At 41.5% G+C, this 12709-nt stretch overlaps 1 protein-coding gene across 2 annotated transcripts in view; it reads right to left on the reverse strand.

The window, feature by feature from the left end:
* LOC107659727 (acetylcholine receptor subunit beta-like) overlaps positions 1-12709 on the reverse strand; it is a 31732-nt gene that overhangs the window by 3731 nt on the left and 15292 nt on the right. The window contains exons 10-11 of one of the 2 annotated variants that reach the window (XM_016448752.1): positions 8683-8830; positions 7801-8484 (exon numbers count right to left, since the gene is read on the reverse strand). In XM_016448752.1, the coding sequence (XP_016304238.1) occupies positions 8344-8484; positions 8683-8830 (289 nt within the window). In that variant the 3' untranslated portion in view covers positions 7801-8343. Of the gene's footprint in view, positions 1-7800; positions 8485-8682; positions 8831-12709 lie in introns of those variants that run through there. The other variant, XM_016448753.1, reaches the window with a different exon arrangement.

The raw sequence follows: 12709 nt of genomic DNA on the forward strand, positions 1-12709 counted from the left end.
ATCCCGATAGCAATCATTAAGTTAAGTGGTCTAAATGTATTTATCTGTATTTATATATTCTGTGGAAGGTGTAGGACCAAGAAATGTTCGTCCAATCAAAACGCTCGGTCCGAACGTTTTAATAAGCTTTCCTACCTGCCTGTCAACGTATGTATCTGCATACCTCTGCACACCCCGTTTGCGCAGACAGGATACGTCATCAGCGCGTTCACGCATGCTGTGCAGACAGAGTGAGAATGGCAGACAAACATCAACAACCCGATCTTCCTTCCTGGTATTGTAGTACTTTTAAAGTTTTCTCACCGGTGAATGACACATGATGTAGCCCAGCGGTTCCCAATTCCAGTCCTCATGTTTCAGATAACCAGCTTGTTAGAAGTGAGCTACGTGCATGAAACTGTGTTCCGATCGATATGATCCCTATACAGTGTTCATTGCTCCCTCCTCCCTGAGCAGGGGAAACCCGTTGAAGTTTACTTCACTTCGGAACATGGGCTGGAATTGGGAACCGCTGATGTAGCCTATTGTAGTAATGTTGTCTCTGGTATTCTGGTCTGTGAGCGAGCGTATATGCGTTCAGGGGGCGTGGCTTTGGACGACGATTGCAGGGAGGGTGGGACGTTCGCTTTCAGTGCTATCAGGCTAAAGTTAGCATTTTCCAAGATCTCCTACAGCACCTTTAAGTTTGTGGTCAGGAACATGGGCTGGAATTGGGAACCGCTGATGTAGCCTATTGTAATGTTGTCTCTGGTATTGTGGTCTGTGAGCGTATATGCGTTCAGGGGTGTGGCTTTGACATTCGCTTTCAGTGCTATCAGGCTTAAGTTAGCATTTTCCAAGATTTCCTACTGCACCTTTAAGTGCTTTGTCTTTTTGTCCAATTTAAAAAAAAAAAAAAAAAAAAGTGCTTAATGATATTTTGTCTGGTAGGAGTTCCTTCTTTAATGGCTATACTCATTTTTCTACAGTGATCTGTACATAAGGTTAATCTTAATTTGCTGTTCAGTGTCTGCAAAACATGTACGTACATAAAAAAACAAAACAATTTAAGTCTAATATACAAACTGATCACAGCAGTCAGATCAAGCAGTTGTCACTCAAGTGACCATTTATATTTAACTTTATAAATAGTTGTCCTTGGGGCTACAAAAAAAAAAAAAAGACTTAAAAATCCCCATGGGAAAAATGAATGGAAAAAATACTTCAGGAACCAGTGCTGCTATAAAAAAGGGGGTTCATGGGCACTGTTACACTCTATAACATGCAAAGTTTCTTGTCATAAGTAATAGTAGAGAGAAGCATAATAATAACGATCATTGCAGTAACTGCTGTTTATTGATTTTAGACCCCAGTCAACATGCTTTAGTCGTCTGTAAGGCAAGATGCTGATGGTAAGCACAAACAGGCTGTAAATAAGTCTCAGACAGCGCAACACAAGCCCCACAAAACAGTCTCCTCTGGTCAATATCCCATTCAAAACATCCCCAAAAACAAAGCTCCACAGAGTTAGTGGGCAGAGTAACAACTTATAATTTATACACAATTAGTCTTAAAGTGGGTCGATAAACATCAAGTTTGTTAGAGATACTTTTGTAAATCTTTTAAGCCTTATGTCAGTCATTCTGAATATTCTGAGATCTCTTTTGTGTAAGGCACAGTTCATATTAGGCAACTGTCAATAACAAACTCAAAATGTTGTGTTTTTATTTTTAAGGGCAGGGTGGCTTTGACCATTGATTAGCCTTCAAGTTGAATATTTTCTAATTCCTGTTTTTTAGAGAAGTAATAAGCCATGCCTCTCTGTTGTGAGATAAAGAACATACCACATTTCCAGACCAATTTATGCAACAAATTAAAGTGCCCCTATAATGCAATTTCAAATTGCCATTCATGCAAGTGTGTAATGTAGCTGTATGTGAATGTAAATGATCTGCAAAGTGGTAAAGCTGAAAGTGCACGATAAAGTCATTGTCTCCCAAAGGAAAGAATTGACTCTGAACAGCCTAAACGAGTCGTCAGTTTTCAAATCCCACTTCTGTGACTGCTACATGTCACGGGGGAATATGTTCTACATTGGCCGGCCGCGAACAACTTGACCCGCCTCAAACACTGTAGCTGGTTGCTAACATCATGTTGAGAAGACGCTGTGTCCACGTGCAGTACGCGGTAGACCAATCACAGCAGACTGAACCATCTGACCAATCAGAGCAGAGTAGGCTCACGGATAGGAGGGGTTTAAAGAGACTAAATCTTAGATTTTTGACCTCGCATGCATGTTAACCTATTATAGGAGACTCCCAAAACAATATTAGGAACCTTTAAAATGGCATAATAGGGGCACTTTAAGGTAAATCCATATGTTTTCCTTCATCTAGTCGGTTGTTCTCTCTGTAGTGTCTATATACGTAAAGGACAGTAGCGTCTCATAAGGATATCTGAAGTAATGGGATGAGAGTGCAGCAGGCCAGTTCATCTCTCAAGTGACCCCAATACGCATTTGTTTTCCACCTGTTCCAACCAACAGGTGCCTTTTTACTGTGCAATTGAAATGTTGTATCAAATTAGTAAATAATATATAAAAGTATAGACTAGTTACACTAGTGATATCTTGGGCCACACTATTTGCATACACAGACAAGCACATGGTAGAGGACATTCATATACAGTATGTAAAAGATGCAGGAAACAGTTCTTGTACCAAAAAAGCTGATTTTTGAAACACCTTCTGTTATGATATTATATTAATCTCGCCAAGGAACTGACAGGAGAGCAATGTGTGCCATAGCAAGCAACTTTACTGACTCAACTCTCCCCCTGCGCATGCGCACCATGTACAACCAATCATCCTATCACTACATCTCCCCCTTTTAGCTAAAGAACTTCCCAAAGACATAAAATAGCATAACCAATAACAAATATTTCCTTCTTTTTTTTCCCCATGTGAACTCAACATAACATTACAATATTACATTTCATTTCACCTCCCTCTGTTAGTCCAGAATCTAGCAAAGAACAAAAAAACCCCCCAGTCTCTCTGTTGAGGGGATAAAAAAACACATCTCAAGTACTTTCTCATTATTATTACAAGAAAGGGAGATAAACACTGAATGGGCTAAAAGTCCTGCCAACTCTCTACAGATTCAGTCTTAAAGGTGGTCTAATTACACGACCCACTCTGCTTCTTGCACAGACTTGTGTGTTCCTTGACTGTAAAGGGATTACTCTTAGATGAGAGCGATGTCTTCTAAGGCTGCCGGTTGGCCCGTCCACAATGTAAGACCGTAGTGTGTCAGCAGGGCCAGTGACTCTTCCAGAGTGAGAAGTGTTCTTTATCCAGACTGTTTGTCCTCTTTGAAGAGGTGGCTTTGTCTGTGCTCTGTAGCGTTTGTTGTACCACTTTGCCTGTTTGTCCTTCAACTCTGTGTCTTTTCTCTTGAAGGTGTTAAGGTCTGGCCAGGCTGGTTTGAGTGTGGATGGACTTAGTGGAAGGGTGGTTCTGATGTTTCGTCCCATCAATAGTTGTGCTGGTGAAGCTCCAGAGGCCAAAGGAGTGGCTCTGTAAGCCATGAGTGCTTTGTGAGGATCCTCTCCTTTCATCAGTAATGTTTTAACGGTTCGTACTGCACGTTCCGCTTCCCCATTACTTTGAGGGTAGCGGGGGCTACTGGTCACATGATGTCTTTAGCAAAGTCTGCAAAGTCTGATGCCACGAACTGTGGTCCATTGTCTGTGACCAGTACCTCTGGGACTCCATGGCGTGCGAAAATTGCTTTAAGTCTCTCCATGACAGCTGTTGTAGTTGTAGAAGTGAGCGAGGCAACCTCTATGTAGCGTGAATAGTAGTCTATCACAAGCACATAATTACCCTTGTTCCACTGGAAGAGATCTGCCACCACCCTCTGCCATGGTCGTGAAGGTAAAGGAGTGGACACATATTTCGCAACTACTCACTGTAGTCTTTGACTTATTTTGTTATGTCTGGCCACCACACAGCCTGTTGTGCCCTTGCCAAGCACTTAGTGATGCCCTGATGTAACTTCTCCAGGATTTCTTTGTGCATGCTGTCAGGTATCAGTATTCTCTTGCCTTTCATTAACAAACCTTCCTCCATGTGCAGGTCATGTCTGTGTGGCCAAAACAGGGTCAGGTGTGGTGGAATGCTCTTTTTTCCTTTCCATCCTGTGCGAATTTGAGAGCTGAGCTGTCTGCACACTTCGTCCTCTTCCTGAGCCCTCCTTATCGGAGCTAACTTAGAGGCTGATGCAGGGAGCTGCTGAATGACGTAGCTGACGTAAACTTGTACATCTTCCTCCATGTTGAGGTCTTCCGCTACCAGGCTGTCTTGGAGTGGAGCTCTGGACAGCGTGTCAGCTGTAATTAGATTTTTTCCAGCAACATGCACAATTTGGTAAGAGAAACGCAGAAGTCGCAAGCGAAATCTTAGTATGCGTGGGGGCAGGTCATCAAGTGGTCTTGAGCCTAACAAACTGACCAACGGCTTATGATCGGTTCTGATCACAAAATCTAGACCAAGGAGGTAGGTCTGAAACCTTTCACAGGCCCAAGTGATTGCAAGAGCCTCCTCGATTTGGGCATACCCTCTCTGCTGGTGTCATGCTCCGTGATATAAAGGCTAAGGGCCTCCACTCGCCTGTAGGCTGCAGCTGAGATAGTACTCCCCCTTATCCAAAAAAAGAAGCATCCGCTGAAACTCTTGTCTGTCGATCTGGGCAGTACTGTGCTAAAACTGCTGAAGAGCTGAGTTCCTTTTTTACCTTCTCAAAGGCTTGTTGTTGTGGGCCACCCCATACCCAGTCATTTTCTGCTTTGAGCAGGTCTCTGATAGGTCCCGTCAGCTCTGCAATGTTAGGGGAAAATTTTCTGACATAATTCACCATGCCAAGGAATCGCTTGACGTCTGCAGTATTTTTAGGCTCTGGCATCTTTGTGATGGCTTTTATTTTGTCTGGATAAGCTTGAATGCCTTTAGCACTGATTATGTGGCCAAAGAACTTAACCTGAGTCACTGCAAACTGACATTTTTCATTCAGTGTCAAGCCTTTCTGTTCCAGCCGGTTCAAAACTTTGAGAAGTCTGGCATCATGTTCCTTGCGTGTACCCCCGAACACTAGGATGTCATCAGCATGACACAACGTGCCCTCCAGCATCTGTGTTAAGCACTTCTGGAAGTGCTCTGGTGCTGATGAAATACCAAATGGAAGGCGATGAAAACAATATCTACCAAAAGGTGTAATAAAGGTAGTGAGTGGAGTTGAATCTCTGTGTAATGGGATCTGCCAAAATCCAGCAGTAGCATCCAGTTTGGAGAATACTGTTGCAACTGCCAGTTTAGCCAGTGTTTCATCCACGGCAGGGAGCATGAGTCTCTCTCTGCAAACATTTTCATTCAACCGTGTAAGATCTACACAGATATGGACTTTGTCATTTGGTTGAGGTACAATGACCATACCGGAGCACCATTCAGTTGCTTCTTCAATTGGTGCGATTACTCCCAAGTCTCTTTCACCTTTTTCATCATGGGCAAGGGCACCCGACGGGGCACCGACAGAGCAAAGGGAGTGGCTGATTCTTTGAGTTTGATCTTATAATCTCCCTCCAGTTTCCCTAATCCTGTAAAAACTTTTGGGTATAGTTCTCTGTAATTTGGCTCTGATGTGTTAATTGTGTCGACTGTGTGGAGTAAACCCTGCTCTCTGATGGCTGGTAAACCCAGTAGTGGAGAAACCAGTCTTGGTATCACAAACACCATGTGTTTTATTGTTTTATCCAAGTACTGTAATGAACCCTCAAACTGAGTACATGCTTTCTGGAATGGCTGTCACTGCCGCTCCTGTGTCTAATTTGAAAAGGATCTGACGTGACATGTGGCCAAGTATGGTGACCCATACTTGGAATTAGTGCTCTGCATTTAACCCATCTAAAGTGCACACACACACCGTGAACACACAACTTACGAGTCCGACTCTCTAACCATTAGGCCACGACTTCCCCAGATCTGTTCCCCATTCACAGCAACAGTCTTTTGCCACACATCATTTGAATTCACAGACTTTAGAACTCCCAAAAACACAGTTTCAATGCTCTCTGCCCCCTCGTCCTGATATATTTCATCCAGTCTCTTTTTTGTTTTGCAAAATGCAGCAAAGTACCCTTTTTTCTTACACTTTCTGCACTCAGCATCCCGTTCATCCTTTGTTTCCCTCACTGTGTCTCATACTGTCAGTTTTTCTTTGGGCTCCTTTTTGTACATGTTTTGGTTTGGTTTTGTATTTCAACATGTCAATGTTTACCTCTTTTGTGTCCCCACTGGCTTGTCTTAATATTGTCTGCTGCTTTTTTATTTCTTCACTCTGTCTTATTTTTGTTACAGCTTTACTGAGTGTGAGCTCTGGGTCTAACTGTAATCTCTCTGACAGTCCATGATCACGTATTCCTACGACTAATCTGTCTCTTATAATTTCCTCCTGGAGAACTCCGTACTGACAATTCTCTGCTAGTTTGTAAACTGCAGTAATGAATGCTTCGGCAGTTTCACCGGGCTCTTGGCACCGTTTGTTGAATTTAGCCCTCTCATAAATCATGTTGTACTTGCATACAAAATGTTTCTCAAACGCATCCTTGACTTTACTGTAGTTGTTTCTTTCTTTGTCTGTCAGAGGCAGCGTACTCATTATATCATCGGCTTTATCGCCCATTGTGTAAATAAGCGAGTTAACTTGATACTCCTGACTTCTCTCACTGATACCCGCAGCTATGCGGAATCGCTCGAATCTGCGAATTCAATTTGGCCAACTGCCAAAATCACTGAAGTCAAAGTTTTCAGGCGGGCTTATGGAGAACAATGTATCCATCTTAAGTGTTTACCTTGCTGTTATTCAGCGTCGGGACTTTTTTTCCCCCCGCTGTTTTGTTTATGTTTTCCCCGAGCTCCCGTCTCTCTCTCAGCTCGTCGTTGCCGTCTGATAAACTGGATTATAACTCCGATACTTCGCTCGAAAAGTCTCTAAAGACCGATATGGTGTGGGTGACAGGCATCTCTCGGAAAGCGAGGTAGGTCTACTTCTGACACCATGTTATGATATTATATTAATCTCGCCAGGGAACTGACAGGAGAGCAATGTGTGCCATAGCAAGCAACTTTACTGACTCAACTCTCCCCCGCGCATGCGCACCATGTACAACCAATCATCCTATCACTACACCTTCTTTGCTCTTATCACATAGAAGTTTCTTAAAATATATTGACTAGATAATGACTAGAACAGCATTCACACATTTAAGAGCACACATCACACTGGGTATCTAAACAATTTCTTACACATTATGCATAAATACACTACCATTCAAAAGTTTGGGGTCGGTAAAGTTTTTGAAAGAAGTCACTTATACTCACCAAGGCTGCATTTATTTGATAAAAAAATACAGCACAAACAGTAATATTGAGAAATATCATTACAATTAAAATAAGGGTTTTCATTTTCAAGTTATTTTAAAATGTAATTTGTTTCTGTGATGACAAAGCCATTACTCCAGTCTTCAATGCCATAATTATTTTAATATGCTGGTATATGATCTGGTGTTCAAGAATCATTTCTTTGGTTTCTTTGATTAGTTTCTTTCAAAGAAAAAAAAATCTTACTGACCCCAAACTTTTGAACAGTGGTGTAAATCGGAGCAAAAAAAGGTTCCTCAGATGGGCGGAGAGTACAATACAGTGACACAGCCTGCCTGAGCACTGCAGGTGAGCCAAACTGAGTTAATTTATAAAATAATAATGTGTTTGTGCAAAAACTCATTTAATTGGCACATTAAAGACAGTATATCATATATTATAGTGATGTTAAGTGATGTGTCCATACACATGACAATCCCGTAGCCAAAAACCAACCCAAGTCCATTTCCATTCCTTGTATGGCAAACAGATCTCACTAAAAACTCAATCAATTATGAGCAAAACACACAGTTAATGAGAAAGCCACTGGTGGACTGCTAATGGAGAAATTTCTTTCCTTAAAGGAGGAACTGCATAAATTTCAAAAAGGCAAAAGCAAATTTCAGCAAATTCAAAATTTGACATTTATCTATAAGTTATACTATTTTACGTAATTATAACAAATCCCACTTTTTTAGCAATAGTATAGCTGTTTTTATGCATCTATCCACTGCTTTAACTACAGAAACATTGTGTAAATGAATTGCTGTGATCTTTGTGTTACATTACAACGCCATTAATGTGAACTGAACACGCAGCAGTGTCTAACACATCTCGTGCCAATGTTTTAGAGGTGAAAAGTTCAAGGCTAGAGAGAACAACCATCAGATTTAGGGAAAGGGGTCAGTAGGTGTGGCATTGAAGCTGGCATTAGCAAAAATGCCCAGTGTCCCAAGGGAGGTAAAAATCACAAAGATCCAGAGGAAGAGTCGATCAACCACCATGGCAACATACTGCCAGTCCTCCTTTAACTGAGAGGCAGACGGGGGAGGAAAAGAAGAGAGAAAGTAGAGAAAGAAAAAAAAAGGGAAAACGAAAAGATGATTGGTAATGGCAAGCAGTGAGAACAAAGAGAACAAAGATTTACAAAGCTCTGACACACAAACTGAAGCAGGAAAAGTAACCTATAATTCTGGCACAATTGGCTATAGTTAGCATAAATCACTTACAGCCTCGTAATCTTTCTCCGCCTGCAGCTGCTCTGCGATGTAAGTGATGGCCTCTACGGCTGACTTGAGATCTGGAGGAAGGGCGAGGTAATGACTGGGGCCGTCAATGAACTTCCTCAGGTCAGTGCATGGACCATCAGGCTGGTACCTGCACCACAGGGAATGGAGGAAGAATATCACTGCATATTACAACACTGATTTTCGGAATTCAGAACATGCTTGGCATGTGTGTACTGCCCAGAAACCTACTCTATATAAACATGCAAACGCTTATGAGAATGCTTAACCAATGCACTGCAAGCTCAAGGTCCCACTGAACATACATATTGTACATACTTTAACTCAACGATAGCGATAGTTACCTTCAAATATTTGTACAAATAAACTAGAAATGCTCTGTTTCATATGAAACATATTCTTATGCCGTTAGCAACACCAAGGTCATGGGTTCGATTCCCAGGAAATGCATCAACTGAATAAACATAAATGTTGAATGCAATGTAAGTTGCTTTGAATAAAAGCATCTGCCAAATGCAAAAATGTAATATAAAATATAACGTTATTGTTTGTGGTAAAACTTGTCCTCATACTAGTACACTGTATTTTTTTGAAAGTTGTAAATAAAACAAAGGTTACTAAAGTCTGTCTTTCTACTTCAAAATCTCAAGTTTAACTCAATGTGTTACTTGCCATTTCTTTGGAATTATTTGTGAAATTTGTTTCAAAGGAAATTATATACCAAATTTTTAACAGCATAACTTCTGTCATCATTTACTCACCTTCATGTCTTTCCAAACCTGTATGAGTTTAAACTGTTTCAGTTCTTACTGATTTTTATTATATGGAAAAAAATACAATGGAAGTTAATGGGAACCAAAACTGACATGATGCAAAATTTTAATTTTGGGGTGGACTATTATTTTAAATATCCTTTTTTCAGAAGTTTAAAGTTAGCATGAAACAAAAGTTATGATCGTCTTTTCTTCCCTATTGTGATGTATAGCCGAGTGTAACAGCTTCCCGAATAAGAAAAAAATTAATGGGGGATTTAATTTGCTATTGCTGCAATCCCATGTGAGTGTTGCTTGAGGTGAGAGGTTATTATCTCACCCTTGCACTTGTGAAAACATTATCGGAAAAGAGATGTCATTCAGGGGAAGGGGAACTTATTTTGGTTCAAAATTATGATGGCACAATAATTTAATGATATGCACAAACACTTTGTTTATGATAAACACTGCAATAATCCATAACAAAATAGGAATTTTGATACCATGGTGACTTTAGGAGTTAACCTCAGTAAATTTCTTGGACTGTATCAGGAAGTTATAAACGCAGGCTGAAACCTCAAACAACAAGTCTAAATCCGTGGTGGATCACATTACTTTGTCCTTGAGAAAAGGGTGCAAGCGTTTAAAGCCTTAGAATGCATTGGGCTGTGCGCCCTTCCTGCTGTGCGTGCGTGCGCACCCACATAATCCCAAATCAGAAAAAAGACTGCTTCCCAAAACTCCTGTGTCAAGGTGACGCATCCTAATGTGTATCGCAGATCATATTCATTCACTCACCAACTAAAAATTTCACTCTTTCATTTACTGACTCACTCAATCATTCAGCCACTCACCCAGTCACTCTCTTTTTCCAAATCACTGCTTTATGCTGATGGTGTCACCACCCACTAGGGCTGCACGATTAATCGCATGCGATATTTAACGCGCATCTTATCAGTAAAGCCGGTTCTTTAATCAGCGGTAAATCTCCATCACCTGCGTGCTTTCACATTGAGCAGCATTAACTACACAGAGCCGTTGTTCACTGAAACCGGCTTTCTGACAAGATGCGCATTAAATATCGCATGCGATTTATCGTGCAGCCCTACCACCCACCCATGAAATCCTTCCAATGTGCTGATGAAATGCTTATCACCACTGATGTGTTGCATTCCTCTTTTGTGAATCTGTTCGCTAACATCTGTTTCATTATGAATCCCCCCTCTTTCTTGCTCTCCCACTGCCCCCTCTCTTTCTCTTCATCCATTTTTCAGATACGACACCTCCCCTTCCCACCACAAGGGGTCAGTGTGACTTCATTTTTTTCACAGCTCTCGTGTCTACTTTGTTGGGGAAAATAAAAAAATACACTCTTACCAGAATAATTATGTTTTTAGATTGTGTAAATTTAGTTGAAGCTGTCTCATGTGAATTCTTCCTTTAAGTTCTTTAAGACTACCACTAGGTGGAGCCCTAAGCATATGTTTTGTATTCTGGTTCTTTTACTGAAGAAGACTTGTACATGTTGTTTGATTTGGTTTTTTGTTGAACAAGCAGTAAAGTATGATGCACTTTTTTTGGTCTGTGCGTTTATCAAGGAAATCACTGCTCTGAGTCTTTATTAAAACCAACAGGTTATGGGCCCAGAAGCAAAAAGCTACAGTGAAGCTGCTGAACGGCTTATTGAAGGTATTGAGCGACAGTGAATAAAAAATGAGCTCGGAGTCTAAGACAGTGACGGTTGTTCCATTAAATGGCTCAAACTATCCTACGTGGAAAGTGCAATGTCGAATGGCATTGATGAGAGACGGATTATGGAACTTCCAGTTGTGGGAGATCACATCGAAGAGGAAGATTGTGTGGTACACCTGCTAGCCAGTTTGCCTGACTCGTTCAACGTGTTAGTCACGGCACTTGAAGCAAGTGTGGATGTACCTAAAATGGAGGTCGTCACGGAACGATTGCTGCATGAAGAACGCAAACTGAGAGAACGTGATGTTGAAAACACCAGCAGTGATGTCAAATCTCTGACTGGAAAACAGTTCTTGAGAGAAAAAGGCCCAAAATGTCATTACTGCAGAAGGTATGGACATATCAAGCGTAACTGCAGAGAGTTTATCAAGGAAATCACTGCTCCGAGTCTTTATTAAAACCAACATACTTTTGTATTCAGATGCTGGTACAGGAGCTCATTGCAGGTAGTCTGTGGTTCCCCAGTGAGCTTCAGTGACCTGAGTGGAAACCCATTAGACTGAGACATACGTTAATGCCAGGCTGAGAGCACAGCGGATTGGGAGAAGCGAGCAGAGGAAAGCTTTAGCTTTAGGGGTGCACGAAGCATGAAACAAATAACGCGTTATACGGAGCCACTAAAAGGTTAGCCGCTTACTAGCGGTAGCCTGTTGCATTACAGTACATGAAAGTTCACTTACCACATACACAGAGTAAGGAGAAATGTCTGATAGGACGATGGCGAATGATTTGTTTTTAGATTGTGTAAATTTAGTTGAAGCTGTCTCATGTGAATTCTTCCTTTAAGTTCTTTAAGACTACCACTAGGTGGAGCCCTAAGCATATGTTTTGTATTCTGGTTCTTTTACTGAAGAAGACTTGTACATGTTGTTTCATTTGGTTTTTTGTTGAACAAGCACTAAAGTATGACGCACTTTTTTTGGTCGGTGCGTTTATCAAGGAAATCACTGCTCCGAGTCTTTATTAAAACCAACATACTTTTGTATTCAGATGCTGGTACAGGAGCTCATTGCAGGTAGTCTGTGGTTCCCCAGTGAGCTTCAGTGACCTGAGTGGAAACCCATTAGACTGAGACATACGTTAATGCCAGGCTGAGAGCACAGCGGATTGGGAGAAGCGAGCAGAGGAAAGCTTTAGCTTTAGGGGTGCACGAAGCATGAAACAAATAACGCGTTATACGGAGCCACTAAAAGGTTAGCCGCTTACTAGCGGTAGCCTGTTGCATTACAGTACATGAAAGTTCACTTACCACATACACAGAGTAAGGAGAAATGTCTGATAGGACGAGGGCGAGTTGTGAGATGGCGCAGACGGTGATGGCTGCCTCCGTGGCGTGCTCCGCAGTTGTTTTTATGTTTTTGTTAGTTTGTCCTGTCTTTAGTTATATCCCTGCAATCAGTTTCGGAAGTACACACCACCCGATATTTCACCGGTTTTCGATTATTCTGATGTTTTGCTGGACATTGTAATCGGGGGAGCTGCGGCGCTGATCAAGCGCTTCAGGA

Source organism: Sinocyclocheilus anshuiensis, unplaced genomic scaffold (assembly GCF_001515605.1).
Source record: "Sinocyclocheilus anshuiensis isolate Anshui unplaced genomic scaffold, SAMN03320099.WGS_v1.1 scaffold960, whole genome shotgun sequence".
Lineage (NCBI taxonomy): Eukaryota > Metazoa > Chordata > Actinopteri > Cypriniformes > Cyprinidae > Sinocyclocheilus > Sinocyclocheilus anshuiensis.